General features: G+C 42.4%; 1 protein-coding gene across 8 annotated transcripts in view; it reads right to left on the bottom strand.

Moving 5' to 3' along the window:
* The window catches only part of chd9 (chromodomain helicase DNA binding protein 9), a 73274-nt gene that overhangs the window by 14406 nt on the left and 31817 nt on the right, over positions 1-27051 (bottom strand). For all 8 annotated transcript variants that reach the window (XM_073464266.1, XM_073464269.1, XM_073464268.1 and 5 more), the window contains 20 exons: positions 20017-20122; positions 16975-17121; positions 16137-16205; positions 15838-15893; positions 15035-15152; positions 14565-14651; positions 14149-14286; positions 13213-13334; positions 11404-11647; positions 9071-9247; positions 8780-8923; positions 7525-7780; positions 6748-6958; positions 5592-5787; positions 5053-5235; positions 3739-3924; positions 3506-3616; positions 3195-3394; positions 2850-3049; positions 2575-2734 (listed from right to left, as the gene is read on the bottom strand). In XM_073464266.1, coding sequence (XP_073320367.1) covers positions 2575-2734; positions 2850-3049; positions 3195-3394; positions 3506-3616; positions 3739-3924; positions 5053-5235; positions 5592-5787; positions 6748-6958; positions 7525-7780; positions 8780-8923; positions 9071-9247; positions 11404-11647; positions 13213-13334; positions 14149-14286; positions 14565-14651; positions 15035-15152; positions 15838-15893; positions 16137-16205; positions 16975-17121; positions 20017-20122 — 3111 coding nt within the window. The remainder of the gene's footprint in view (positions 1-2574; positions 2735-2849; positions 3050-3194; positions 3395-3505; positions 3617-3738; positions 3925-5052; positions 5236-5591; positions 5788-6747; positions 6959-7524; positions 7781-8779; positions 8924-9070; positions 9248-11403; positions 11648-13212; positions 13335-14148; positions 14287-14564; positions 14652-15034; positions 15153-15837; positions 15894-16136; positions 16206-16974; positions 17122-20016; positions 20123-27051) is intronic.

Raw genomic sequence — 27051 nt, 5'->3', positions numbered from 1 at the left:
CCAGCAACCTGTTGCCAGACTACTGATGTTTTCAACACTGTATTTGTCTCCTGGTTCTTCTTCTTCTTCTGTATGAAGCTTTTAAAGAAGTAGACCGTGTCACAGATTTCCTAGAGAGGTCTTTCTTTCAGCCAGTATTTAAAACAAATTATCACTAAGACTTCAATATTAATCTATCACTTTCGCTGGACTCTTCTCCTGCCAAAAGCTCCTCCACAGTGCTGCTCTTCTTTCAAGAGCACTGAGAGTTGTGAGCTGCCACTATGAAATATAACACGCCGGGCCTTCCATCTTTATTACGCTGTAATTCAGCTAAATATTGTTATAAATGGGCCCAAAATCCTTCCCCAATGCACTGACAGGAGAAGAGAAAAAATACAGTGGCTTCAAGAATCTGTCTGTCTGTCAGAGTGATGGATATCTGCGGTGACCAGTGTGGACTTGTAGCTCTGGTAAATCAAAGTCTTGAACTTCCTCCCCCCTCCCTGCCTCCACCCTCCATCCTCCTGTGTGACTGGACCCGCCCAGGAGCAGCTGCCGCTTCCTCTGCCTGTCAGCACAACCCTTCATCACTCTCCTCCCAAGCCTTTGTTAGTCTGCGCGTGTGTGCGCGTGATGTGGTTCGCTCGGAGAGGAGCTGCAGAAGATCTCGGCACAGTCGCACACAGAGTCTTTCCGAAAGCAAATAAGCCAAGTATGCATGACATGAGTGGCATGCAAAGAATCCCTCATGGGCTGTTCACACAAAACAATCCATCAAAAAAAAAAAACAGCGTAACAGGGAGATTCTGAGTCACTGATGTAATTCTGATTCAAAACACACAAACAGTATGAAATTTTTATGCACTCTCTCAAAGCTGCTTCCCACACGCCAAAGCAGATTTACTGATGACAGTTTCACATCTTTACTACAGTGTGTGCAGTAAGGAATGTGTGTTATTTATAAAGCGGAGGCAAACTGCCAGAGGAACAAGGAATTCGCAAAATGATCATCCAGTACGATCAGATTTTTTTTCTGACCTGTAGGTCTTTCACACTTTTGGCAACAGAAATCATTTCCTACTTCGTTTAGTTCCCATTTCCCGTGCAGGAGCTCTGTTCTACATGCACATGTTCCCAACCTTCCTTACTTAAGAAGACATGCAAGCCACAGCCAAGCCTGATGAACTCAAGCACCCCTTCAGCATCAACAACAGCAGTTATGTTCCAGATGTGTTCATTTGAGTTTAATTTAATTTCAAGTTGAATGTTGCATGTCAGCTGTCAACGTTTAGTTCAGTTTGTTCAAGTCTGCATTAGTGCTACAACTACATGGTGGCAAAAGCTGGACTTTCTAACCATTTATCTATTTTTTAGTCATTTATTTCAACAGATTATTCATTATTTCAATTACTGAGCCATTACTTTTTCTCATCCTTTATTTCTCACTGTTTTTTTTACCCATGATGATTTAATCTGCTCATTTACTAATATAAATTGTAATAACGTCTAAATTAATTGTTATAGCGGACTCAATGTGTGTAATTTTTTAATAAAATCTTTAATTACATTTTTAAAAAGTAGTTGAACTACTCCACAATCTCTCCACAGACCCCCCTGGCAATGCCAGAAGTACCCCCTGGGGAACAAGTACCTCTGGCTGGGAATTACTGCTGTTAAGGAAGCCAGTGAATGCCCCCCCACCCCCGCCCCGACCCAGCAGTCACATTCCAGGTCCCTCAGACTAAAAATGCACGAGTCAGCAAACCGCGCTGACTGTGTGTCCCCGTTTGCCCGGCGTGTCACACATCAGACAATCCCTGGATTCAGCACAACTGGACCAGGAAACAATGGAGAACTTTCTATGGAAGCTTCAGCGATCCGCGTCCAAAGCCCTATGGACACAAGCCCCCCTTTTAAAAAGAGGAGCAGCCATCTATTTGGCTTTATATCTCAGCAGCCCGTGTTTTGATAGCAGCCATCTTTTTCCCGCTGTCTGTAAATAAGAGAGATCTATGACGGCCATTAGCCGGGCTGAAGTCTCGTTAAGAATCATATCAGCGGAGCCGGTCGCGATGTGACGCGCGTCCGTTAATGAATCAGTCGACTGTCTGCTCCAATAGATGTTTTAGTGCCTCCTAATTACTGTGGCTTTGAGGTGCCACAGTTAAAATTTGAGTCAAGTGCAAATTGTATTTTCATGCACTCGGGCTTCATTCTATTAAAAATAAACTGATACAATCTGTGCTGGAAGAGAATAATGACCACCTGCCAGTCGCTATAATAGCACGAGAGGTTTAAACACAGAACACACACATTCTCTCACCCACAAGAGATAAAACAACCCAACAATAGACTATTAGTCACCAGCACGTGCACTGTATGCAAGTTAAATGCTGAAAGATATCAGGTCATTACAACTGTCATGTTCATCTAATGACGCCATTTAAGACAGTCAAACATATTTATCTGTTGTACTATGGTTATGACTACTATAGATAGCTGCTTATAACATTAGAAATGCCTGGTTTGTCACGCTGTAGTGTTACTGATGTGTACAGAAGTGGATTACGAGTGGGATGAGGGAACACCTACTTGTTGCAGTGGTGTTTGAGGTGTTTCTTGTAGCCGTCGTCCTGAAGCATGTGCTCTGGGTTGTGTTTCCTGAGCCATTCGGCTTTGTGGATGTCGAAAGAGCTCGACTGGGTTTTCATCTTCTTACCCTTTCTGCCGCGAGGGACTGGGGCGGACAGACCTAGCGGAACAAGGGGGAGATTGAGTGTTATAGGAGCAGTAAAGGAAATGTAACAATTCCCTGAACCCCACTTTGTAAAACCAGTTAAATGTAGGCTGGCAGTTCTGAGACTCACCCAGGTGATTCTGCAGCTCCTTGGTTTGTCCGTCCTCAGTAGGGGCAATCAGGTCCCACATGAAGCTTTTGATTTTGTCATCTCCACGGTAATGGACCAGGCAGTAAGACAGCAGGGCCCTGCAGATGGACTCCACATCCCACTCCGTCAGCTGCTTCTTAAAACGCCCATGTTTGAGAATATCGTTCCAACGACCCCATCTGGACAAGAAGACGGAAAATGTAAGAAAAGTTGGGGTTATTTAACTGAAAATATACATGATTCTACAATTACAGTGACGTTCATGGGATTGGTTATATACAGAAAGGGATACTGGGCAACTTCAACCCATTTGAATCATCTCACCCATAAACGAGCAGGTTCTTCTCTACTCTGAAGCACTCTGTGCGTCCGTAGCTGTTGAGGCGGTCGTGGTTTCGCCTAAGCTTCGGTTTGGTCTCGTCACTTTCGCTTTCGCCCTCTGAAAGCTCTGCTAACTCATCCTTAGTGGCGCTGAACGGCCTTGTCTGCTTTCGGACACGAGGTGTGTCGATCACCAAGCTGTTCTGTAGAGAGGGAATCGAGGACATATACAACATTTCAGCAAAGGGCTTTCCACATTTCCACATAATTATTCTTTGCTCCGTACTCTGTATTAACTGTGGTGGAGAACCTACTCTGCCATTGACCATTTCCATGTCAATGTCTGCCTTTTTGGCCCATTTGTCCCAGAAGTTGGGGTCATCCAGAGAGATGTCTGTGCGGTTTCCAGATGCCACAAAACTAGCCTGAAAGCAGACATCAGAATCACATCAGACCAGAATCAGACTTCATCACGAACTATTCCAGGTTAAAACTTGTGACCTGTATCACTCGTGTCAGAGCAGTTGTATTCATCCGTTTCACTCACCTTTGCAAAGGTGGATCCTCGTCCCTCAGACTCGATGGTGATGGTCTTTGTCCTGCGCTGGAGGATCTGGTCGATGTCCTCCTCGCAGAATTTGGCCCCTTCATCCGACTCGTCCATTATGGCCCCATACGCACCGCGTCGCAACAGATCCTCGATCTCCTTTTTCGACAGCTGCTGCTGCACTGCCTGAGAGGTGAAGGGAAAGGGAGGGTCAAGAAACTACATACAGACTATAAAATAGACTTGAGGTGTAAAAACTACATAATGCATGACACAAACATAACTTTACAATTTTCTCAAAGAAAACAAGTCCTTGCCAAATGCACAAACACAAAATGAAAAAGACACACATGTTGCATTTTTAAAAACACAACATCAGCAGCCCTGTATCTAACCCCGGCAGCTGTTTATTATGCAAATACGTTCAGTCAGGCCAGATGTGGAAACCTGCTAATCGCTCAACCTCCTTATACTTCAGATAATTCTCAGAGGACACCAACCACCGACAAACATCCACCTACACACCTCACATGCTGTTGACACACTCCCTCACAAAAGAGATTAGACTCTAATAGGATCAGTTACACTTCAAGTGGAAATTTTGAGAGCGAGCTCCAAGTTTGTCGGGTTTGTGAACAGTTATTTTTCTTTTGCTTGGCATCTTCTTGTTGTCTGCCATCTGTTACAGTTTTCCTCTGATGTCATTTAGGCCTGATTATATTGGAAACCGGTGACTTTTGTTATTGTTAGAAAGACACTTGGAAGAAATCTTCTGTGTTTTATTTTTAAAACTTCAGCTCATTCTCACAGGATGACATCAGGAAGGTTTCAGTTAGTGAGTGTAAGAAAAACAGGTTCATTTTCTTGACTGATTTTCACAGAAACTGTGTCATGAATGCCAAGTGTGATTTTTCCTTAAGCTACAGTCGAGTTTCTACCTGGGATTTTAAGATTTAAATCTACTTAATGCGACGCCAAACTGAGAAGGAGAATAAGAGTGCATTTGTGAAAACGTGGATAACAAAAAGGATGACAATGAGTGTTAATAAAAACTGTGTACACACTGCTTCATAATTATCCTAGCGGCACAACAGGCTTTTGCCGTTTCCTGCTTGTTTGTGTGATGATTTGATGATGAGATGGTTCAACTGAAAGATTTCATGTCCCCGCCAAGGTCAGGCTGTGAATTCATCACAAGCACTGTCTGAAAACAAACACCCCTCTCTTTGAAAATTAACTGAACATAATTTACACGACTAAATGGTTTAATTCCCCGTTTCTATTCCAGACAAATTGGACAATTCTCAAACTCACCCCTCCCCCGGCGCCTCCTCCCAGGCTGTTATCTCGGCCACTCATGCTCTGCAGCACGGCTTTGTCCAGGCCCAGCTTGAGGCTGGCGCGATCAAACATCTCTCGCTCGTACGAGTTCCTGGTGATCAGGCGGTACACCTTCACTGCCTTGTTCTGACCGATCCGATGGCAGCGAGCCTGGGCCTGTGTAGGGAAGAAAGATGGAGTGAAGCGCACTATATGTACAGCTTTTTTTGTTTACTTCTTTAGTTTGACCCAAATGTCACCTGATCCTTAATGACTGGAACTATAAAAAATTCAGTGAAATTTGCAGGTGTTCTTGTTCTTGACTGGACGATGTGTAAGCACTCTCTGTGGTGAGGAGACTTGTTGGCTGGTGTTCACATGAGCAGATGTCACACAAGAGATAACGATCAGAGTGCCAACATCATCTAATGCCAAAACATTAATGCTACAAATCTACAGTAGTATTTTGCATCTGCTGCTAAGACAGTGTGTGTGAGTGTGTGTGAGAGTGTGTGTGTGTGGTTGTGTCGTACCTGCAGGTCGTTCTGCGGGTTCCAGTCAGAGTCAAAGATGATGCAGGTGTCTGCGGCTGTGAGGTTGATCCCCAGGCCACCAGCTCTCGTACACAGGAGGAAAACGAAGCGTTCCGATTCGGGCTTACTGAAGCGGTCAATAGCTGCCTGCCGCAGGTTCCCACGAACACGTCCATCTATCCGCTCGTACAAGTACCTGCGACATAAAAAAAAAATACCCATGATGCATATAGGAAGCAATAACTGAGCTTTTAATAACGTGTTTTAACTCAGGCATAATTCTTGGACTGCTCCTTTAAATTCACACAAAATGCTACTTTCCCCCTCCCTCCTACACCTGAGAACCAGCATCTTCAAAAATAAAACTGTTTTTATAAAAGGAGTGGTTACTCTCTTTCATCCCTGTGTCCATTCTCATCCCCTCCCACAGTCCGACCCCCTGCCCTCCCCAGGGTAATCCACTTCCAGTCAGGAGAAGCCTCACAGAAATTCCTGCTTGTCTAATGTGGTGGAGCCCTGAGGGCTTCTATAACCCGCTGCTGAACTCTGTCTGAGGTCTGCGCTGTGCAGCATCTCACATGTTTACAATGGTTTAGGGTTCGCTCCAGCTGCTAGTGGGAAGCCAGAGGAACGAGAGAGAGCGAGGCGGAAACAGAGACATAAGAGGAACAGTATGATGTAGGAAGACAAAGAGCTATAAAAAAAGTCAAGGAAAGTGAAATGGAAAAGGCTGAGGAGTAAGACTTGGGAGATTTGAGGATAAAGATGATAGTCAGAAACACAAACTCTTATCTGTAATAATTATTAATTCATAAATGCTATTCGATTCTAAACCTAATGGCCAGCTGTGAACATCGAACACTGCTCAATGTAACGCCATTTAAGCTTTTAATGGGCCCAAGACACAACTGACAAACAGAACCAGACATGCACAAGGGAAACAAGGTGAGAGCTCATAACTTGACTCTCAAAGCAATGTTGTACTGTGGCAGAGCCTTAGAAGGTATATAGTCGATTAATGGACATAGTTTAAGTAAGTTTAATGTCTATCATCTTCATCAGCTGCTCTCTTCTCATTCATTGAAACAATGCCACCAAATCCTACACACTAGACCTTTAAGTCTCAGCTATGAATAACAGATTCTGTCACAGTTACCTTCTCTGAATGAGGTAGTCTTCCAAGATGTCCAGGCAGCGCACCATTTGGGAGAAGATGAGCACCTTGTGCCCTCCGGCCTTCATCTTAGGCAGCAACTTGTCGATAAGGACGAGCTTCCCGGCAGACTGTACCATAGCCTGCAAGTGAAAGTCCATGGCAGTGGGGCTATACACCTCCCTGAAGTCCTCTAGGATCTTCTCTTCTGCTCCTGACATAGCAAAGACACGGATACATCAGGAACACTGCCGTTCCACAAGATTTAACATTCAGTGTCCATTCATGAAGATCGGGGCGTTTTTATGACAGCGCGCCAAAAGTAACTTAAGAAGCACATCTGTAACAAATGCTTTGTTAACTTTTTAGATGCCCTCTGTAACATATGAAGTATAATTTCAGGAGTTAAAGCTAAAAAAAAGGGAGCCTGAAGACGTGTGACTTTGTTGCTGTGATCTAATTAAAAAGGGAGAAAAACAAAACACCACTCAGATTCAGTGCATATGCAATTTCTACTAAATCTGTTGAGATTTATATGGTTTTCTCAAGGCAACGGCACTCGTGTGCAGAGTCTCATGTAACAATCACTTAAGGTATCAAATTATAGAGAGCACCTTAATCTCCTAAAATGAGCCCACAACACTCCTGAAGACTAAACAGGAAACTGTGGAATTGCACACCTTCTGCTGCTTTGCCTTTCAAGATTTGCAACTATACATTTCAACTGTATTTACTTAAATCAACCTATATTTAGGCTTTAAAAAAGGGCTACCATCCTACCTTTGATGAGGTAGGGGTGGTTGCAGCACTTTCGCAGCTCCATCATGGTGTTGACCAGGTTGGGCATATTCGCCTGGCCGGCTCCTTTAGCCAGGAAAGAGAAGTTCTTCTCGAGGATGGCCCGGTAGTATTTCTTCTGAATGTTGGTGAGCTCGACCTCGATGATGGTTTCCTCTTTCGGAGCCAACTTCTTCTCCACGTCCTCCTTCAACCGGCGTAGCATCATTGGCTTCAGGATACCCTGAAGCTTCTGTACCTGTGGGCCCAAACACACAAAGAAAGATTACACATGCTGTGTTTGTACTGGTTCAGATTAAAAAGTGAAACAGCAGCGTCACACATATCATTGCACATTTTCTGTGCACTCCAGTGAGTTTTCCATTCCCGGGTCAAGAATAATTCACTGTACAAACACTACTGTACAACATGTGGAAATGTGTGGTTCATGAAAACATTTGATGCAGAACCACATTTCCCAAAACCCAAGAGTTTGTGCTTACAGTACAGAATCACAGCATAGTTTTCTACTAGACCCGGAGGAGTGGACCAGCTTCCCTCAAACAGTGTTCAACTTTTATTACACATACAGGCCCCTCATCCAACATCAGTTGTTGAAAAAGTAGCTCTTAACAGCACCGACAACCTTTATTAAGTAAAGGGTTTCACATTTCCCACTGGCACAAAGAGCTTCTAGATTTAGCACCGCGTGTTGAGTACTAGCTGTTCCAAATATTTTAACTTTCAGCACGAGTGCCACACTTCAAATATGTTGTAATGGTCTTTCCTCGAGCATCTCTTTTAGTGCTTCAGCCTAAAAAATGAAATGCCGAGCTGCGATATGTAGAAGGAAAGGTAAAAAAAGCCTTTTTCCTTTGTGAGCAAGTGTGACAATACATAGTTTCACAATGAGTAGCATAATACCCCATTATCTGTTATCATTATCCACCATATGTTGGGTGTGTGAGAGTGTGAGTGTGTGTACAAAATGTCACTGTGTCCTAGTTAGAAAAAGCCCTACTTCAAGTGTTCCATCTGTACCAAGAGGATCTGGTATCGATGTGTTTTGTGGAGCTCTTGGAAACATTTTGTCTTTGTGAATCCCAAACCATAAAACGATGTGTCCTTTTAACAGTTTCACACATTAAAGGTCACAGATAGGCACCAGAAGCTCAAACAACACTGTCTGACCTGACTGTGTGGTGACATAGAATATTTCCTGACATACAGAATATCCTCCACGTATCCACTGCCTCACCTGCTCCTCAGTCTTGAGGTCTCCAAACTCCTGCATGAAGGTGTGTTCTGAGGGGAAGCGGGCCGGCTCCAGGAAGTGGAGCAGGCTGAAGAGCTCCTCCACTGTGTTCTGGAGAGGAGTACCGGTCAGCAGGACCTTGTGTTCCTGAGAGATGGAGGGATAAGAAGTTTAAAATGATTGTCTTGTTAATGATTCTGTATAAGTCAAAAAAGGGGTAAGTAAGTTTTTAAACCAGTGCAGCTTTAAAAAATGCTCTATCTCTCTCTCTCTCTAAGCTGGTGGTATATGTACCAGGTTCATGAGCTTGAAGCCCTCTAGCAGCTTGCAGTTCTTGTTCTTGAGGCGGTGGGCCTCATCGATGATAACACAGCGCCACTCGATGGCGTTGAGTTCGGGACAGCCTCCCAGGATCATCTCAAATGTTGTGATGACAGCCCTGAACTTGTAGGCGCCTCGTATCACACGGCCCTTGAGACAAAATAAGGGACACACTTTGTCAAACTGGTTAATTAAGCATTTATAAAACACATACTAACAATCTTAAACAGATCACGTTGTGATGGAGTTGCTCTTCTTACCTGTTCACATTAGTAACCCATTAAAATAGCAGCTCATACCACTGACAGTAGACACATGGGCTTACTTTAATTTCAGATTTCACCGACAATCTAAAAAACACACCTCCTGGTTGGAGCGCTGTGTACAGTATAACCAGGACACCCTCTGGTGAGTCTTTACGCCGTTTTGTTTATTTGTTTGTTTGTCTGTCTTGGGAGGCTTTGCTTCAACCCGCCTCTCCATTTGTATCTATCGCCTTGACAACGGTCCTCGAGGGATACTCAGTTATCCAGTAACTCCCTCCCACAGCCGGCCCAGCCAACAGACTGCTGTAGAAGAGCCTCTCTCTCTCTGTGATATGCCTGAGCAGCGCTGACAGCGATGCTCCTCTCGAGGGCTGCTGTGACATCACAGGCTGCCTGGGAGACAGCCTGGTGGCGGCTCCGCTCTGTTCTGCTCGCGCTCGCTTTAATTCCTCCTACGGTTCGTCTGAACACTGAGAGCTTCTAACTGCCTGTTGTGACACATCACATGGCCTGCCAACCACAGAAAGCCTCTGCCCAAGGCTCACTAACTACCTAGCAGCCCACTTACTGTCGAGCACGTGCCCCGCTTTGAATCTCGTTACACGCCATGTTAGTACTATGAACCAGTTATTCATAAAAATGCTCTCAATTCCAACATGATGAGCAGTCATGGGCTTCGGGAACGGCTCAGTTTGATTTCAGATGACATCATATTTTTCTTCAGTTTTTTTTATATTTCTGTTACAAAACCCTAAAATCTCTGGTGCTGTGTAGTGTACAGATGTTGAAGGTGTCTTTGAAGAACATTTTGACGTGACTGAACGACACCAAAGTCACAAAGAAATAAGACATTTTCCACTGACTTTGTCTTTAGAGAAACTTTCGCCTGAGATATTCACAATCCTTCAACTGCTGCCCGCTTCCTTCTTTTTACAGGTGTCTCTGACATTGTGGCATGCAAGTTTGCTGCATTACTTCCACAGTCCCAGTGTATCTAGTCCTTGTGTGTGTTTTCAATATCCTACACCTATTGTTCCATCCTGTTTTCAAACACATCATCAGACTACTCACAGGACTTCATATTGCTGTCGTTTCCTAAAAAGCACTGCGATTATTTTAATCGAAGTGAATCACTGCTTTACAGTCTGAAAGTAAGTGCAGTGAAGTTGCTTTCCGCTTGCCTGTCTTTAAAAAGAGGAAGATTAAGTATGTCAGCATGAACTAAAAGGCTTCACAATCCTCAAGATTGTGTTGACTGCGTCTCTTGTCTGAGAAAAAGCTGGATGCCTGACTGAGTCTTGCCCCGACCCCACGAAGGAAGCAAAGCAGTGTTCTTTCATGAAATCCACAGCCTGCAACAGCTTCACTGCTACTGTACAACTACATCTGTAAGCCTGAAATATTATATAACGCGTAGAAAGGATTTTCACATCTGACAAGAAATGCATAATGTATATAACTTCTCAATGCATTCACTAGGGGCCACCAGCAGGGGCTGCAGACTTTCAATCATGGTACGTCTGTACACTTACTGGAAAATTATATAATAAGCTTTTAATTGTAGAGGAACCCATGATGGCATCACAGAAATACATGTGTCCTGAGCAGTTAAACCAATAAAACTAGAATTTTAAAGATTTCCGGTGGTGTTTGATTGCATTTTTTAAAAGAGAATATCAATCTAAGAATCTTAACTAATCTACTGTATGTACTGATTTTGTAGTGGGACTACAACGTAGGCATTAATGCTTTCAAATTATTATCATTTTTTTTAAAGGTTCATTGTGTAACATTTTTTAGTGAGAGTTTAGGTTGCATACTCTTCAAAGATACGATATTATCCAACTGTAGGACTCTGTGCGCTGTCTTTGTTCTCGACCCACCATAACTCAAAATACAAGCCTGTCCAAGCCAAATACAAATCTAAACTAATGGCTTTAAAGTACATCAAAAATAGACCCATAAAAAAGTTGCACAGTGCACCTTTAACACCAATTACAATCAAAGGCAGTACGATCTCTGTGCTTCTTGTCCATTTACCTGCGAATCCTTGAAGTACATCTCATACTGCTGGAGCATCTGCCTGCTGACCATGCTCCCGTGGTAGACGATCACATTGAGATGGGTCCAAGTACGGAACTCGCGCTCCCAGTTAGCGATGGTGGAGAGGGGGGCGATGATGAGGAACGGCCCTTTAATGCCCACACGATGGATCTCCTCTAAGAACGTGATGGACTGGATGGTCTTTCCCAGGCCCATCTCGTCTGCCAGGATGCAGTTTCGTCTGACGGGTGCAGATAACGAGGGTTAGAGGAGGAGAAGTGACAACGTAATTGGTGTAGAGTAAAAAAAAAACGCTGAAGAAAAGGAAAGGCAAGGACCATTTAGAAATCAATGGTACCTGAATGAAAATGTGAATATCATAGCTCTGGTGTGTACAGCATGCTGTGTGACTGCGTAGCTGCATGAGGTATTGTGTCTCCATATCACCAGGATGAAGTGGTGTGTGTATACACTGTGAGCACTTCTGTTAGATGTTACAATTTTGTGGTGTGAAGAAGATAAAGAAATAGAAGATGATGAGAAAAAGGAAGGACACGGGAAAATGCAGAAAAATCCCATGATACTTAAAGAATAAACTGTGAACAATGGAGGAGAAAGCGACATCATCAGCAGTAATAACAGACCAAAGAGATGAGATACAACATAATGGCAAATGCAACTGCCTCTGCTGCGTGGTGTACTCCGGCAAACCATTTATTCAGCTGTCCAGTGGGTGGGGGTATTATGTCTTGATACTAATTGCAACGTGCAGATATTCCCACTGGCCTCTTAAGCAGCTCTCTACTTTTGATGAATCTCTCTGCGTAGGCATACACAAAAATCCTGCATGCTCACACATAAAGCCAATTCCCAGGGTTAATGCAAGCGCACTGACACCGTGTACTCCGGATGTACCGCGCGGTGCTTCTTTTTTGTGATCGTGGGCGAAGAAAAAGCAATTGTTGCTGCAGCAGCGTGCACCTTGACAGGAAATTTGACTCTCCTCGCAGGCCCAACCAAATAAACGTGAATGCAGCCAAAATCATAGCGTGGTTTGCGCACACACGAGCGCACAACAGGAAGAGTGATTCATTATTCATTATCTGCAGCCTCAACGCACCCAGAGGATTCATCTTGAAATACAAAATGCCTACTTAAAATCGCTGAATCAATAAATATACTGTAGTATTCTATCAGCATGGGACTACTGGAGCTTTACAAGCAAATGCAGCATGAGGTGAGGAGATGCCGTTTTGCTTTAGGTGTAGGATATATACTAAATCTGTCTTTCCATGAGAGAAGTGTGCTGAAGCTATTGAGGCCATCTCACCGTAGTGGCAGCGTGTCCCTGTCCCACAGCATTTAATCGAATGTCAGAACAATCTCTGACACTGTGATTGAAATGGCTTTTCCATTATTTTACCTTTATTGTATTATATTGTTATTTTCTATTGATTCCTGCCTGAACTGGATAGCAATTTATTATGCCGGGTCAATATATGTTTAATATTGTTCTGTTCAGTTATGGAAGGTGACATATACTGAATTTTGGTATCGAATTTGACCGTGTAGTTCAGATTTATGATAATTTGCAGCCACCCAGAGCTCTATATATACACATATATATACATATACATATGTATATGTATGTATATGTATATATATGTATGGTGCTTCACCTTTATCTTGAGTTTTAACTTCACACCCACGAAAAAACCCCGGTCAAGATTAGTGGCCAATTCACACCAGTGGGTGAACGAGTATGCGAATGTGTGCATGTGTGCATATGCAGTATTTAAAACTGACCTGTTGTACCAGTTGAAGAGGAGCCAGTTGACCCCCTCGAGCTGGTAGTCCCTGAGGCTGTTGCCGTTCCTGTATTCCCTCGACTGATCCCTCTTCTTCCACAGATTGGCCGGGGGCCGGTCCTAAGTGACAAATTTTTGCGTTTTGAAATTAATAATACATTTAACATTTTGCATGAAAACATGTATCCATGCAATGAGACCCTAGGAAAAGATAAAGCAAGTTGGTGAGTGCTGATGTTTTTAAAGGTAAGGCAAGTAGAGAAACACAGAAATCACTGTTGTGGTTGTTCTGATAATGTGTCTCAAACTTGCATTTGGGCTTTTGACTGAGTCATGTACAAATCACATGATCTATCTGTGTGTAGTCTAAGTTACTATACGATGCTATAAATACAACCACGCTTTTTGCTTCAAGGAGCAGAAAGGTTACAGCTGAAAATACGTCTCTCTTTAAGTCTCTTTTTTCCTCTTCCTGCTCATGCTTTAGCTCTAACAGCCTTTTGCCGGTTGGTTTTTTTTACTAGGAAATCTCTTCTGATACAGCAAAGTAATATTTTTACTTTTTACAGCACAAACATCATTCACTGCTCTTGAAAGTGACTGGCAGCAGGTGTTTGAGTTTGTTCACGCCATTGTGGGAGTGTGGTCTTATTTACACAGGTTTAATGTTTGGCTAATGATGCCCATTAATTCACCGTGCAGCCTGTTCGGTTGGGTGCAGCGTATAAAACACATTCTCACCACGTTTTCAGTACAACAAATCTGCATCATTACACAAAACAAACGGAATTTTTTAGAGAAAGGGGGAACTCCCTTATTAGCACTTCAAAATACCAGCAACAAAAGAAAACAAGTACCGATATATACGAGTATGTGAGCGATAGAGGAAAATGGAAACAGTGGTGAGCGAGGAATGTCGGCGGGCACGGCTCACCATCCTCCGCGAGTCTGGCTTGACTGCCTGCAGCTGCTCAAACTCTTCAATCTTGCTCTGATCCACGTCGTCCTTCAGCTCCCAGGTGCTGTCCTCATAAGGCAGAGAGCACCACTTGACCAGGTAGTACACCACCTCCTGCAGCAGGCACAGAGGAATTAGTACTGCAAAAAGACTTGAGCGAGGCCAGGCTCTGCTTTTATAATATTAACAAAGGCTGCGAGGGAGCCCATTAGGATGGCCTTGGGCACTTCTGAGATACAAAGACATCACTGGAGTGGTGAATACACTGAAAGGGATCGAAAACCACAAAAAACTGAAAAAGAGTAAAACGTGTTCAGGCACGTAGACACAAATAAATACACACAGACGCTGCTCACGGATATGATTTACAAATCAAAGACGGTTCACTTTACCTCTCCTGTGTCTTTGTCCTCACAATACGACACCTCCAGTACTCTGTCTACCTCTACATAGTCGGGGTTAAAGGGCTCCTCTTCCATCTGAGAGACGGGAAGAACAACAAGAGGGACAGAAAGAGAGAGAAAAAGAAAGAACAAACCTAAGTGCCCACTCACCATCTGGAATCTGACATAAGCATCACTGCTGTATCGACTGAGCGAATAAAAAAATTCAAATATATGCACACAGATGTGCCTGCCCACACACACAGAGCACAAAGAGTCAATTAAACATCCACGCACACAATATCGAGGTAAATACACAAAACACACACACACACACACACACACACACACGTGTCATGAGAGACACAAAATTGTTAAAACGCACACCTGCTCATACCGAATAACCAAATATGTTTGTGTACACATAATGGCAGCATACAGTGTTGTCCACAGACAAAGACACATCCACACAGCCTTACATCTGCAAAGAGGAGCGCCCTCTGTGCTTGTTTCATCTTGAAACGTTTGATCTTCTGCTGAATCCTCTTGTCCTTCACCAGCTGCTGCTCCGTGGCCCACTCACAGTGTAGGTACGAGCTGACACACACACAAACGGACACATGCAAACTAAAGGTGAGAAACCCTGAACAACACCTTCGAAACAGCATCTCAGGTAACCGCTGAGGCCACCAGGTGTGATCACAGATTGCAGATGCGGTCTCACAGAAAGTCGCTGAGCTCGTTTATAAAAATTCAAGCACAACATTAATTTCTTCATCACCAGGCTGAAAACAAATGCGACCTGGCTGATGACAGATTATCTGTGGAGTGAGAATAAATTATTTCTCTGTAATTTTTAATAATGCCCCTGAGTTCATCGAAGAGAAATTAAACCACTGTTGCAAAATGAGATGATAACATACACGGTAACACTGAGAGCTGTCCCGTAGACGCCTGAGATGCGTCTGTGCTCGTGTAATGACATACTTCTTATGCAACATCCTTTCATAAAAGTCTTCAGGACATGTGGGTTCTATTTTTACCTAATTTCTGTTGCTTATTTGTTTTTTTTGTTCATAATTGAGGAAGAGCAGCAGTAATGTCTGGAACGTCGTCTATAAAAAGATCACACACGTACTTAAACTGGGATGATTAAAGGCACAATACACACAAAATGTCACACAATAATGATTTCTAATATTTCAGCTGTGCTTTAAAATCATAAAAACAGACACTATCTAACCCTTACCACGATAAGACTGCAAATAAACAATGAACTTACTAGTTTTTGTATTTTACGAAAAACTCCTCCACTTCAATCACCACTCCTGGAGAGACCTGTAGAGAGGTTTAACATAACAGAGGGATAATTACAAACATCAAACTGAGTTCCCTTTTCAGTTACAGTTGCATTAAGCTATATACTGCAAGTAATGTTATTTATTTAGTTGAGTTTGATAAAAGATACAAATACCAAGTCAAATAATGTTGTGCTGACAACATTAGTGGTGGCAAATAATTCAGATTTCAATGTTGTGATACTACTGGAGCTTTTACAATCACTAAAAAGCAAATCATTACCTCCTTCTTGACGACATGAGAGGACATGATTTTGTCAACAACAGCAGCGTCCTCTTCACTCGGATTCTCCTGCAAATTCAGTGGACATGAAACATTTAATGTCAAGTGTTACTTCATGGTCTCCCACAACAGAAATGTGTAGAAGCATCAGGATACAGGGCTGCAAAGTCTGTACAAAGATGTTTTTCCCAATCTCAATAATAATAAAAAAAATTACTAAGGTTAGGTGAGTCTGTTTAATGTTGTATGGATTGTAAAACCTGGCAAATTTGTGATTTGTATAACCAGTACAAAAATAAATCTTGCTTGAGGGAACAGAATATAGAATTTCCTTCTCAACAACTGAAACCAGGCTGGAACCTGTAGAAAATACATTTGTAGAAACATGTTTCTGAGCAGAGCTGTCGCCATTATACTCTTTAATTTCTCTGCTGTTGCATCTAATTTATTAAAAAATGGGCACTGAATATGCATCTTCCCACTATGTACAGGCATACTGCAGGGGTCCTGGCTTGCACGTCACAGTGTGGTGGTGAAAAGAACAAGCTGTGCTGTTCTTCACTTAGCATGTACTGCTGTTGTTCTTCTACAAAAATGTGCTTTTTGTTTTTCAGTATATAAATGAGCTCTCGATAATAATTTATGTGCATGGTTGCCAGAAAAAACAGTCCTTTGCATGGTTTGTTGTTTGTAAGCCAAGAAATGCAATTTTGTATAATGTAATGAAAATAATTTGGCTTTACTCTGCTCTGCTCTCTGCTTTTCCAAAAAAAAAAAAAATGAATACATGTAAACTGGCCTTCTTAGCTACGATGGAGCTGTTGGCAGAACTACTTACTACAAAGAGTTGAAGAGCAGGCTGCTTGGATGCTGCAGTGTTGGTTTTCTTGGTTTTGACAATAACCTTGACTTCATCATCTGACAACCTGGCCTCCAGCTCTTCAGCGTACTTCTTCCTCTTCACCTGGCGATTTGATCGCCTCTTCTACAAAAAGCAAGACAAGGTTGGAAGGAGCACATTTATAAAAATATTCAACGGACACAGATTACTTCATACATCAACTCAGAGCTGAAAATAAAAACTGTGGTTCAGGATAAAGGTTGTGTGACAAAAATAAATCCAAAAACGACAGTTTCTGTTTCTTTATTTTAATTTCATGACCGGACAAAGCCTCAACTTTGTGTGTGAAAGTAACCTGAGCTTAGCGATAAACCACAAGAATAAGACTAGCGCTAAACAAAGTATATGGCCGTATCCTATATGGTCTACATGCTGAATTGTGGCCACATTTTTACACGGACAGTCGATGGTAATGTCTATAATCTGTGCCTCGCTGTAAGAAGCCTCCTGAGGATATAATTGAGGACGGCGAGCGCCTTTTCATTTCCAAAGAGCAACAGCCAATTTTGAATCTCCAACACTCGACAGACTGATAGAGTAACTTCATCACTCAGTCAGTCAGTAAGTAAGAGACTTTTCTTGGTTATAGGGCCTGGCTTTGCTGCGGTCCAGCCAAAAACCACACAGTACACACTGTGTATACACTCTAAATCAAGGCTCTGAGTGTGAAGCCAGCTCAGCCAAATTGCCTTTTTCACATTTGCAGTTCATGTAAATCAAAGCAACAGCAACTATGCACACAGATAGTCGTTATTATAGATCAAACTTCTTCTATGTATGTTCCTGAATCTCTGGCTTTTGATACCATCAATTATTTTGAAACAACATATAACTCTCGCTACTCAAAGGACTTTAGGCTTTGTCTAGTTCTGGTATATTTTCCCATATTGAAAAAGGATGATCTCAATTGTCCATCCTCCTAAAAAGCCATTAAAAAAACATAACCCATAAATGACCGAGATTTCATTGAACCAAGGACGAAATTTAGAAAAACATTATGCTCCATCAAGTCACAACCCTCCCCCCCACAACCCACAACCCTCACCACTTCCACACACACCCAGCAAAAGTGCTTTAAAAATCCAGCTTCTTTCTATTCCTTCCTGTCAAGCCTGTATAATTATCATATGCGTGGGCTTCTGTATCCTGCATCGATACACGAGCCCCTCCTAATGATAATATGTAGTTAATTAGGAATAAATGCCACTGAGCCAAAGTTAATTAGGTGTGGAGGACACAGTCCCCATGGAGATACAGAGATACACCCTCGCATTCCCACGCCCGAGCTGACCAGGAGCTGGGGAAGTCAAACCTGTCACACGCCGCGACAATAAGGGATGAACCCCTGAGGCGGTCATGCCTCTTTCTCTAGCTGTCGGCCATGCTCCCCTGACTTCTTCCGCAGGATCATTCTAAGTGAGTCATCAACAGACTGTTTTAATTAAGGCCAGGGGCGGCATTTAACGAGCGTAATTATATCATAGGCAATAGTCCGGATAGGACGCAAAAACGAGGGAAAGAGAGGTGGTGGGGCGAAGGAGGAGACAGAGTCACTTGTCATCCCCACTCATTCAGACCTGTCGCCGCTAACATAGCAGCTATCCGTCATGAACGTAGTGAGCAAAGCAGCTCTGAACACAGGGGTGTGTGACATTAAAGGAAAAACTCATGTGTCACCTGCTTGAACCGTTAATTACTGATAATAACCATAATGTGGCTGGTGGTGTTTGGCAAGGTTGTTGATTAATATAAAATTTTTCATGTTCTACTGTACGACCCTGATTCCACAATACCTGGGATGCAGTGTAAAAAAACATAAAGAAGAATGTGATAATTTGCTAATCCAAGGCGATATATTTAACGCTTTATCTCATCAACCTCAGGGATTTTTGTACATATATGCCTATATGACATACTCAGTCGCGGACGGGGCGCGGTTCACCAACTCCAGGAAACACATGGTTGTATAAAGGATATTACTACATGGGCTAAGGAACACTTTGTTACACTTTGCTGTCAGTGAACACAGTTTGTTCTGCTGAATGATTGCATTTACGTATCACACAGTGTCCCTTTGTTGTTTTTTGCTCGACTTTGACCAGTTTTGAGGTTGGAATCATGTCAGTGTGAATGTAAATCTAATTTATTGGCCCAGAAAGTTGATTACAAACTGGATTTCTTGCCCTTCAAATGGTTTTAGTTCAATCTACAGTGAAGTATTCCTACATTTAGTAAAAGAAATGTTAAAAACATGTAAATTATTGCTCCCTTTTTTTCCCCAGGTGCTCTTATTTGCTTTAAAGGAAGGTAAACTAAAATTCAGCTCACATCTTTTATACAAATGCTTTTTCACTTGGTAAGACTCTAAAAAAAACTCCATGTGAGCAATAATTAATTTTCCTTTTGTTCAGCGGGATCATTCGAGATTTGAAAAACCAAAACAACAAGAACAAAACAATGCGTCATGCTATCACGCTAACTAAAAAAACCTGGAGAATATTATTTTCACTGGCTGCTGTGCCAACAACTTTTCTTCTGAAATGAAAACCTTATTAAATGTAGGTGTGCGCTGGTGCACGTGAAGGTTGCTACTGTTGTTTTTATGTCTCCACCATCAACACAGATAAGAATGTGTACTTGAGATAGCCACCCACTGTATGACCTCCACCTGAACCACAGAGTCAATCCTGCCAGGCTCAGACTAAAGCTGTGAAGCCTTCCTCCGGTGCTCAGCAGCAGCGCGAACAGTCAGACCAAAGACACTCAAACTCCTGTAGTTTTCTTTTACCGGGGATGTGACACCACAAGTAATAACAACAAATGAAGAAACAGTCAAATGAAGCCAAATTCCCACCTAGAATCTAAGTATTCACAGTTTAGGATGAAGATTTCAAGTGCTCCAGTGACTTGTACTGTAGGTTTATATCATATGTGTGTTTGTGTTTGTCTGTGAGTGTCTGTGTACACGCTGGGTCTTACAGAGTCCACATCTTTAGAAGTGTGTCGAGGGGGAGGATCATCATCCGACTCCTCTGAAGACTCCGGCTTTCGCTTCTTCTTCTTCCCAATCTTGATGACAATTTTCCTGTGGGAGGGAAAAACACACCATGAATACAATGCGACAGAGGCCAGAGTAATAAAAACCTGCTCTGAGTGCATGCAGTCATGTTTACTGCAGTGTTGTTATTAGGAAGTATTTTGTGTTGACAAATGCCTTTAAAGATACAGCCCAGAGCGAGAGACGGACTTTAAGGATTGGGCCGGTATAAAAATGAAATCAATTCAAATGTGTATTCAAAATCTCGTTGAATCTCTTCAATGTGATGAACCTGGCCCACAAAAGGGCCACAAAATACAAATACGGACCTGTGCTTACTGAACCAACCTACTGGATGGGCTATTTTTCCAACCCTTTTGCACGTAAAGATCAGTTCAGCACTGTGGACTTCGCTTACAATGAAAGCCCTTTAGACAGAGATCTCTTTGTGACAAGAATGGACAGGGATAGGAGGAACAAATGCAGCTACGATGCAGTAAACCTTCTGATGTGCAGATAGACGTGTGAGTACTACTCCAGGATGGATTAAAAAAATTATCCTTCAAGAGCAAGAGAGAAGTGAGACAACAAATCTTACGGGTGTTACCGTGCGTTTTCAATACGAACACGACTCTTTTACAAAACCTTCAAGCAAACAGAATCGGGTATTATTTTAAAATAAACAGTTAATTTTTGAACTGCTTTTTTTAGTGGCTGGATAAGGAGCTGCTCGGCTGAGGGACTGCCTTAACTGGATTATAAGAAAAGGATAAGCATGTGTTGTCATACAGACGTTTAAAAAGAGGCTTACACTCAGAGATCATGGCAGACAAACGCGTCGTCAAGGTTGGACATGTCTCGCAGAGAGAACAAAGACATCCAAAACCCGTCTTCTAGACCTGTGCAGGTTTGCACCCAGAGAGATCATAGATTTGCGCACCGCAGTCCATAAAAAACAATAAATGCATTTGCAGCAGTAGCCTATACTCTATAAAAAAATCTCTCCACACAGCTGTCAGCAGGCAGTATTTGACCCCAACAAACATACACCAGCAGCGCGGGGACCTGCTGAAGTATGGTGGTGAAATGCTTCCATGTATTAACATGCTCACAATGGGAGCCGCCAGAGTTTACGGGGAGAAAGGAATTCAGTGCTTTGCTAAAGCTCCCACCTAGACTGCGGATTCAGAGCGACATCATTATAATCTAGCAAATATTTTTTTTCCCTTTGAGCTACCATCGCTAGTTTGTAAGTGCTGAAATTCTCACCATGGTCTGATATACAACTGCAGTAGCAACACAGACTGCTGGGATGCGATCACAGCAGCAGATTGCACACTGAATAGACGTAAGCTTATACTTCCTTCGCCTGCGCTTCATCCTGTAACTCACTCCTCTCTCTTTCACACGCAGTCACATATTATTTCTGTGACCTTTCCCCATATATTCTCTCACCACATATGCAGACACTTCCTATCTTGCGCCTCTCCACACGTATTATCTCTTGGAAGCCACAGGCGCCAAATCTCTGGCTTGGTGTGATGTTAATGGGAAAAATAAAATAAAAACACTGCTATCATACTGACACAAGACGGCATCTTCCCTCTCTCAGTCTCTAATGTGTTTGCGCACACATAACAAATCCACACAGCCTTTTTCCACAAAGGCAAACATGCTCTGTACTACACACACAATCACATGGCTACTCAGACAGACTGTTGCATGAGCAGGTATGTCTCTAGTGAGAAGGATGTCCCTGTGGGGGGATATTCATCTGAGATTACATTACAGACTCATATGGAGTATGAACAAAGATTCCCACGCTCGCCAATATCCTCTCCCGTTAGCCGACAGGACGTTCTGTTCAGCACCGAGACGCGAGGTTGGCCAGCAGAACATGTAAATCATGCAGGGGATGGCAAGATGACTTGATTAGACAGAATTTTAGCTTTTTCAACAAGTCAACCATTTTAAAAGACCGGTCACCATTTTTCATCGAGTCCACGTTTTTACACGGAGGAGTGGTATGTTTATAAGCTTCCTGAGTTAGTTTGTATAAATGCTTTTAGCTGCAGAATCCTGGTTTATTCCCTTCATGGACTGACACACTCAGATGTCAACAGATGGTGCAAACACAGACATTTGACTGAGATATAATCCAGCTTAAATCCAACTTTGTTGTAACTACATTTATTGTGGTGTTGATTGGCTTCCCGTTCAATTCACAGATGGACACTAACCCCGATCCATAAGATAAATGACTGCAGAACCCGAATAGAAAAAGCAGGAAAGGCTTGTACATTTGCCTCTCTGCAGGTTTCTGTGATTGAACACCAGTTACTTCCCCTAACAAAGTCAGACATGTTTTGTTTTTGTTAAACTCGTCAAGTGAGGCCTAATTTGACTGGTGCTGGACATATCACAGGTTTAATCTATGAAAAGCCTATCCAGGAAAAAAAAAAAAAAACACATAGCAAGCTAATATAGACTAAGTGGAAATCTGTGTCAATGTGTTGAGCATGTGTGTACAGTGAAATGTCACACACCTATTGTAATATGTGAAAGTGGGCAGAAGCAGCAGCTTCTTTCTGTGCTAAAGAGACGTCCCTTCTCTCCGGCGTCCCTGCCCCCCCCCCGGATGATATTACATTTCACAAATCCTCTCGACAATGACACTTTATGGTTGCCATGCAACGTGCCCTTAGGGAGTGCATTTAGCAAATGTGGGCGGCGATGTTCATGGTGACATCACTTCCTGTGAAAAACAACACCATTACATGTCCACTGACACTATGAATGGCAGAGAAAAATGTGCCAAGTCAGAATGACACAATGAAAAGAAAAAATTAACCAGCTGTGACATCCAGAAGAATAGAAAAACAAACAGCACAAAGCAGCTGAATGGTACAAAACACAATGTTCTTCCTCTACCAAATAAACGCTGGCTCGGATACGGGCCTTGCAGAATAACAGTGTCACATTACCGGGCAGCAGCTCAGCAGCTAACAGCATGTAACAGGGCTAAAGCATCTCTCTGATCCCCATATGGGAAAACCTGAACTGTGAAACGAGATACTTGAGGCCTGTGAAATCATCAGTCGAGCCACTACAGAGAGCACTGATGATACTGCCATGCACTGCATGTAAGCATGGCGCTTACAAGAGCAAAAAGGTATAGTTAGAGGTTAATATGATGAAAAGTATATGTTGAACATACACACAGAACCACACAAAGCATAAGCCACATCTGAGCGATGGTTACAGTCCTGCTGCGGCTGATACACAGGACCACCCAGGGTTTTACTAATGGTAGAGCTAGCACACACGCTCCCTTCAGCTGGATAGCCTCCCCCATAAGCTGATACTGTATATATTAACTCAAATGACAGGGGAGGAAATACAGACTTTCAAAATCAACCTCTTGCTGAGAAAAAGAGGTCTCCCTGATGTGAAGAACTGGACAAATACTATAGAAACCATATGTGCTCACCATGTATTATAAAGAGAGAGATGGCTTAGGGTTGTAATACAAGAGTCAACATTGCAGCAAGCTCAAGAAAGAAAATAGAGAAATTGACAAACTAACCACACAGGTTTCCTTCGCAGCATTTTCTTCTCGCAGAAGACGGAAAATGAAGCCGAACAAGCTCAAGACTGACAACAAGAAGTCTGATTTACTTCAACACAGTTCACTGTCAGAAGTTGTCTCCTCTTATAATCCTTTCCTCTGGCAACGTAGTAAAAAAACCTGTCTTAGACCATGCAGTTAAGACAGACCTGCTGGTCAACTTAAAAAAACTATGTCGACTTGCTGATCCTGAACTAAATGCAACACACTCAGGAAACCGAATGTTTTGTAATACACTTTGACCCAGAAACACACGTGTGCTAAGTTTAATGTTACTCAACAGGTTAGATATTTTAATGCTTTAAGAACTAGCTTCGGGTACAGCGAGGCACATTAGTAAATGCCAAAGTGTTTGGCAGGGAGCTTTGCAACAATTGCCAGTGTATTTTTTTCTTATATGCAAAAAGAACAGAAATGTAATCAGTCAATCCTTTGTCACCAGAGTGAACAATGCAGAGACAAACATGGCATATACACATATAAAATATACAGTTTAGGTAAGCTGGTGTGCTGGTGATGTAACTTGAGGACTATTCCTAATATTCCACTAATAATTGTGAAACAGCAGCTCTTCTTTTAAATCCTAACACTGCTATCTCAAATGAAATACACCTCGTGTAAAAGACTCACCGGATATTAAATCATCATCTATAGTTGTGATAAAAAATGTGTTTTTTTTCTTCTGAATTGTGAAATGCTTTCTTTTCTTTAATTAAAACAGTAAATGGCACAAGGAGATCTGACAGCACTTATGTACCAGTGCTACGCAGCGCGCGATTTATATTCAATTATTGTGACAACAGAAATAAAACCAACATTTCATTTTGAAAACCTGTTTATATAATAAAAATAGATTTCATTTCACTGTCAGTCGAATATTTGACAAGCCACTATTTGAATTACTTGCTCAGTCAGACTGTCATGACGCAGACACAAGATTAGTATCTTGTTGTTTTTCTGTTGTAATAGATACCACAATAGATATCGTATTTAAGCTCTCAGTCCTCCTGGTGTCTTCTGTACGATTATCTTCTCTCCGCTTCACATTTGTGGCTACATTTAGATGCACTTCCACCTGGTTGGTGCTGGCTGCACTTAATGTTTATTATTATGGAGAAGGAAGTGATTTATTTGCCTCCCCACCAGGAATTAAAGAGGCCACCCTCCAGACGTAATCTCGCATCTCTAATTAGACTACAGCTGCCCCCGATCTGACATTACAGAGTGATCCCCGATGATAGGCTACCACCAGCTTTTTCCTGAGAGTGATAGCCTAGTTGCTGTTCGAGGCTTGCTTGGCTCCCATCCTCCTATTGTGCCAAATAACCTCCATCCCTTGTCCCCCCAGTGTTGTCCTGCCCTTCTTGGCACACTGCCACTGGGTGTGTGTGTGCGTGTGTGTGTGTGTGTGAGGGGTTTGATTTTAATAGAATCAAGATATGATAGTGCTTTGCAGGGCCAAGACTGCAATGTGGCGCTTTCAGCATTTCAGAGAGACCTTCACCGCCTTTAAGTGCGTCTACCTCAGAAATTCTGATTGTGTGTGAGTCATCTTCAAAACTGCTGCAGTGTGTGTATGTGTGTGTTTGTGTGCCTTTCTCATCCTGAGGGGCTTATTGAGACAGTAGTACTGGTTTCTTGTCGGGAAATCCCCCTTCTTATGAATGGAAGGGCTATAATCTCAGTGCCACACAGCACACAACTGGAAACAGTAGTAGCAGCACGATCAAGCCCCCTCTCAAAGACAAATACTGTATCAACACGGAGCACATGGCCACGCAGGGGATTTCTGCATTATTCAGCACACATACACACACACACACACACACACACACACACTAACTAACAAGAATGTCTAGGTTTGCATGACTTTCAGCACAAAGACGTGCAACATCGACCCACAAACATGTTTATGTATCGCACACGGGCACACATGAACATGCACACACACCCATCCTGCGAGGGATTAGCAAGGAAAACACTCAATTAAAAAACAGCTTTGGCTCTTCCTAATGAAAAAGTGAGGGGAAAAAAAGATTAGACAGCTAGCAGGCAAGCACTGAAATATGAACGGCTATACGCTCGCTGCATATACGCTAGACTTAAACCTCCATTTTCTATCATGTAATTGATCTCACGAGCACCATTTTGTTTGATATTTCCCTGCTACCCCTGCTGCTTTGTAGCATCAGCATTAGAGCACGCCTGCAAACAGGAAACATTGGATGCACGGCTTTGAGCACGCTGGTGGAACCAAATTTATATTAGAAGGAAAAATGTAAAGGAGGGGGGGGAGGGTGAAACATTAAAAAAAAAAAAGGGAGTGAGCGGCGCAGTGCTTTCATCTGGTGATTATATGAGGTTATTTTTTTAGCAGGTGGGCTGCCTGGAAAAGCAAATTCCAGCCCGCAGGGAGCTGAGATCAGTCAGGCCTGACCTGTTAAATATCCCTTGTGTAACCGAAGGGGAGATTTTGTTGGTAAATATTTTGATGAACCATCGAAAAAAGAGCAGGTTTCTCATCAAGCCTAAAAATCTACCAGTGCCTTTTGTTTCATTTGTTAAACATTTAATGGGAAATATCTCTCCTGAAAACTTATTTCTCCTCCTCTAGATATCAGCTTATAAAAACAGGGAAAAGCCGAGTGGTCACCATCCCCAGTAACTCAGGTGACATTTTCTAATACCCCTTTATGACACATGCTTAATATGATGAAGAGGCCCTTAAATTTTCAAATGTTGGGAGTAAAATGGGACATGAAAAAAACTCTTAATCTTAAGATGGCATAGGTTGGAGCCGCCATTAACGTTATTAGTAACCCCTGTGCTTTTCCTGCTCTGTCAAGGCAAAAAAAGGGCCTGTGGTTCAGTCTAGATCTCAAAAAAAGCTTTGAAACCTACCGTGTACCATCCTTATCCTTATCCATCCTTTATGCATAATGGAATATATGTAGTTACATTAGCCACTTTAAAAACAAAATGCTGTCAATGAGCGAATTACAAGTTGCAGGAGAGACACCTGCATTATTTTCTTAACAGATGTTGAGCTAATCCCCAGGGTTGTTTCCCCTTCTGGCAGCAATGCGCAAGAGCTTCCCTGTTGAAGGGCTATTGGATCTTATGGTTTAAGCTTTGATGAAGATTCAGTTATAGAATAAAGTCATTTTAATGATGAAGAATGATATCAACCAAATTTCACATTTAAAGCAGTTTGTACAATTTCCTGACTTTAATGTACTACATTAACTCTTTTGGGACTTATGTGGTTGTGATATTAAACCACTTAAATAACCAACAGGACTGACGAATACATCATATGTTTTCTTGTATATGTGTCTTGTTGCTCGTC

The sequence above is a fragment of the Pagrus major genome, chromosome 4 (genome assembly GCF_040436345.1).
Source record: "Pagrus major chromosome 4, Pma_NU_1.0".
Taxonomy (NCBI): Eukaryota; Metazoa; Chordata; class Actinopteri; order Spariformes; family Sparidae; genus Pagrus; species Pagrus major.
This window is presented reverse-complemented; position numbering and strand designations above follow the sequence as displayed.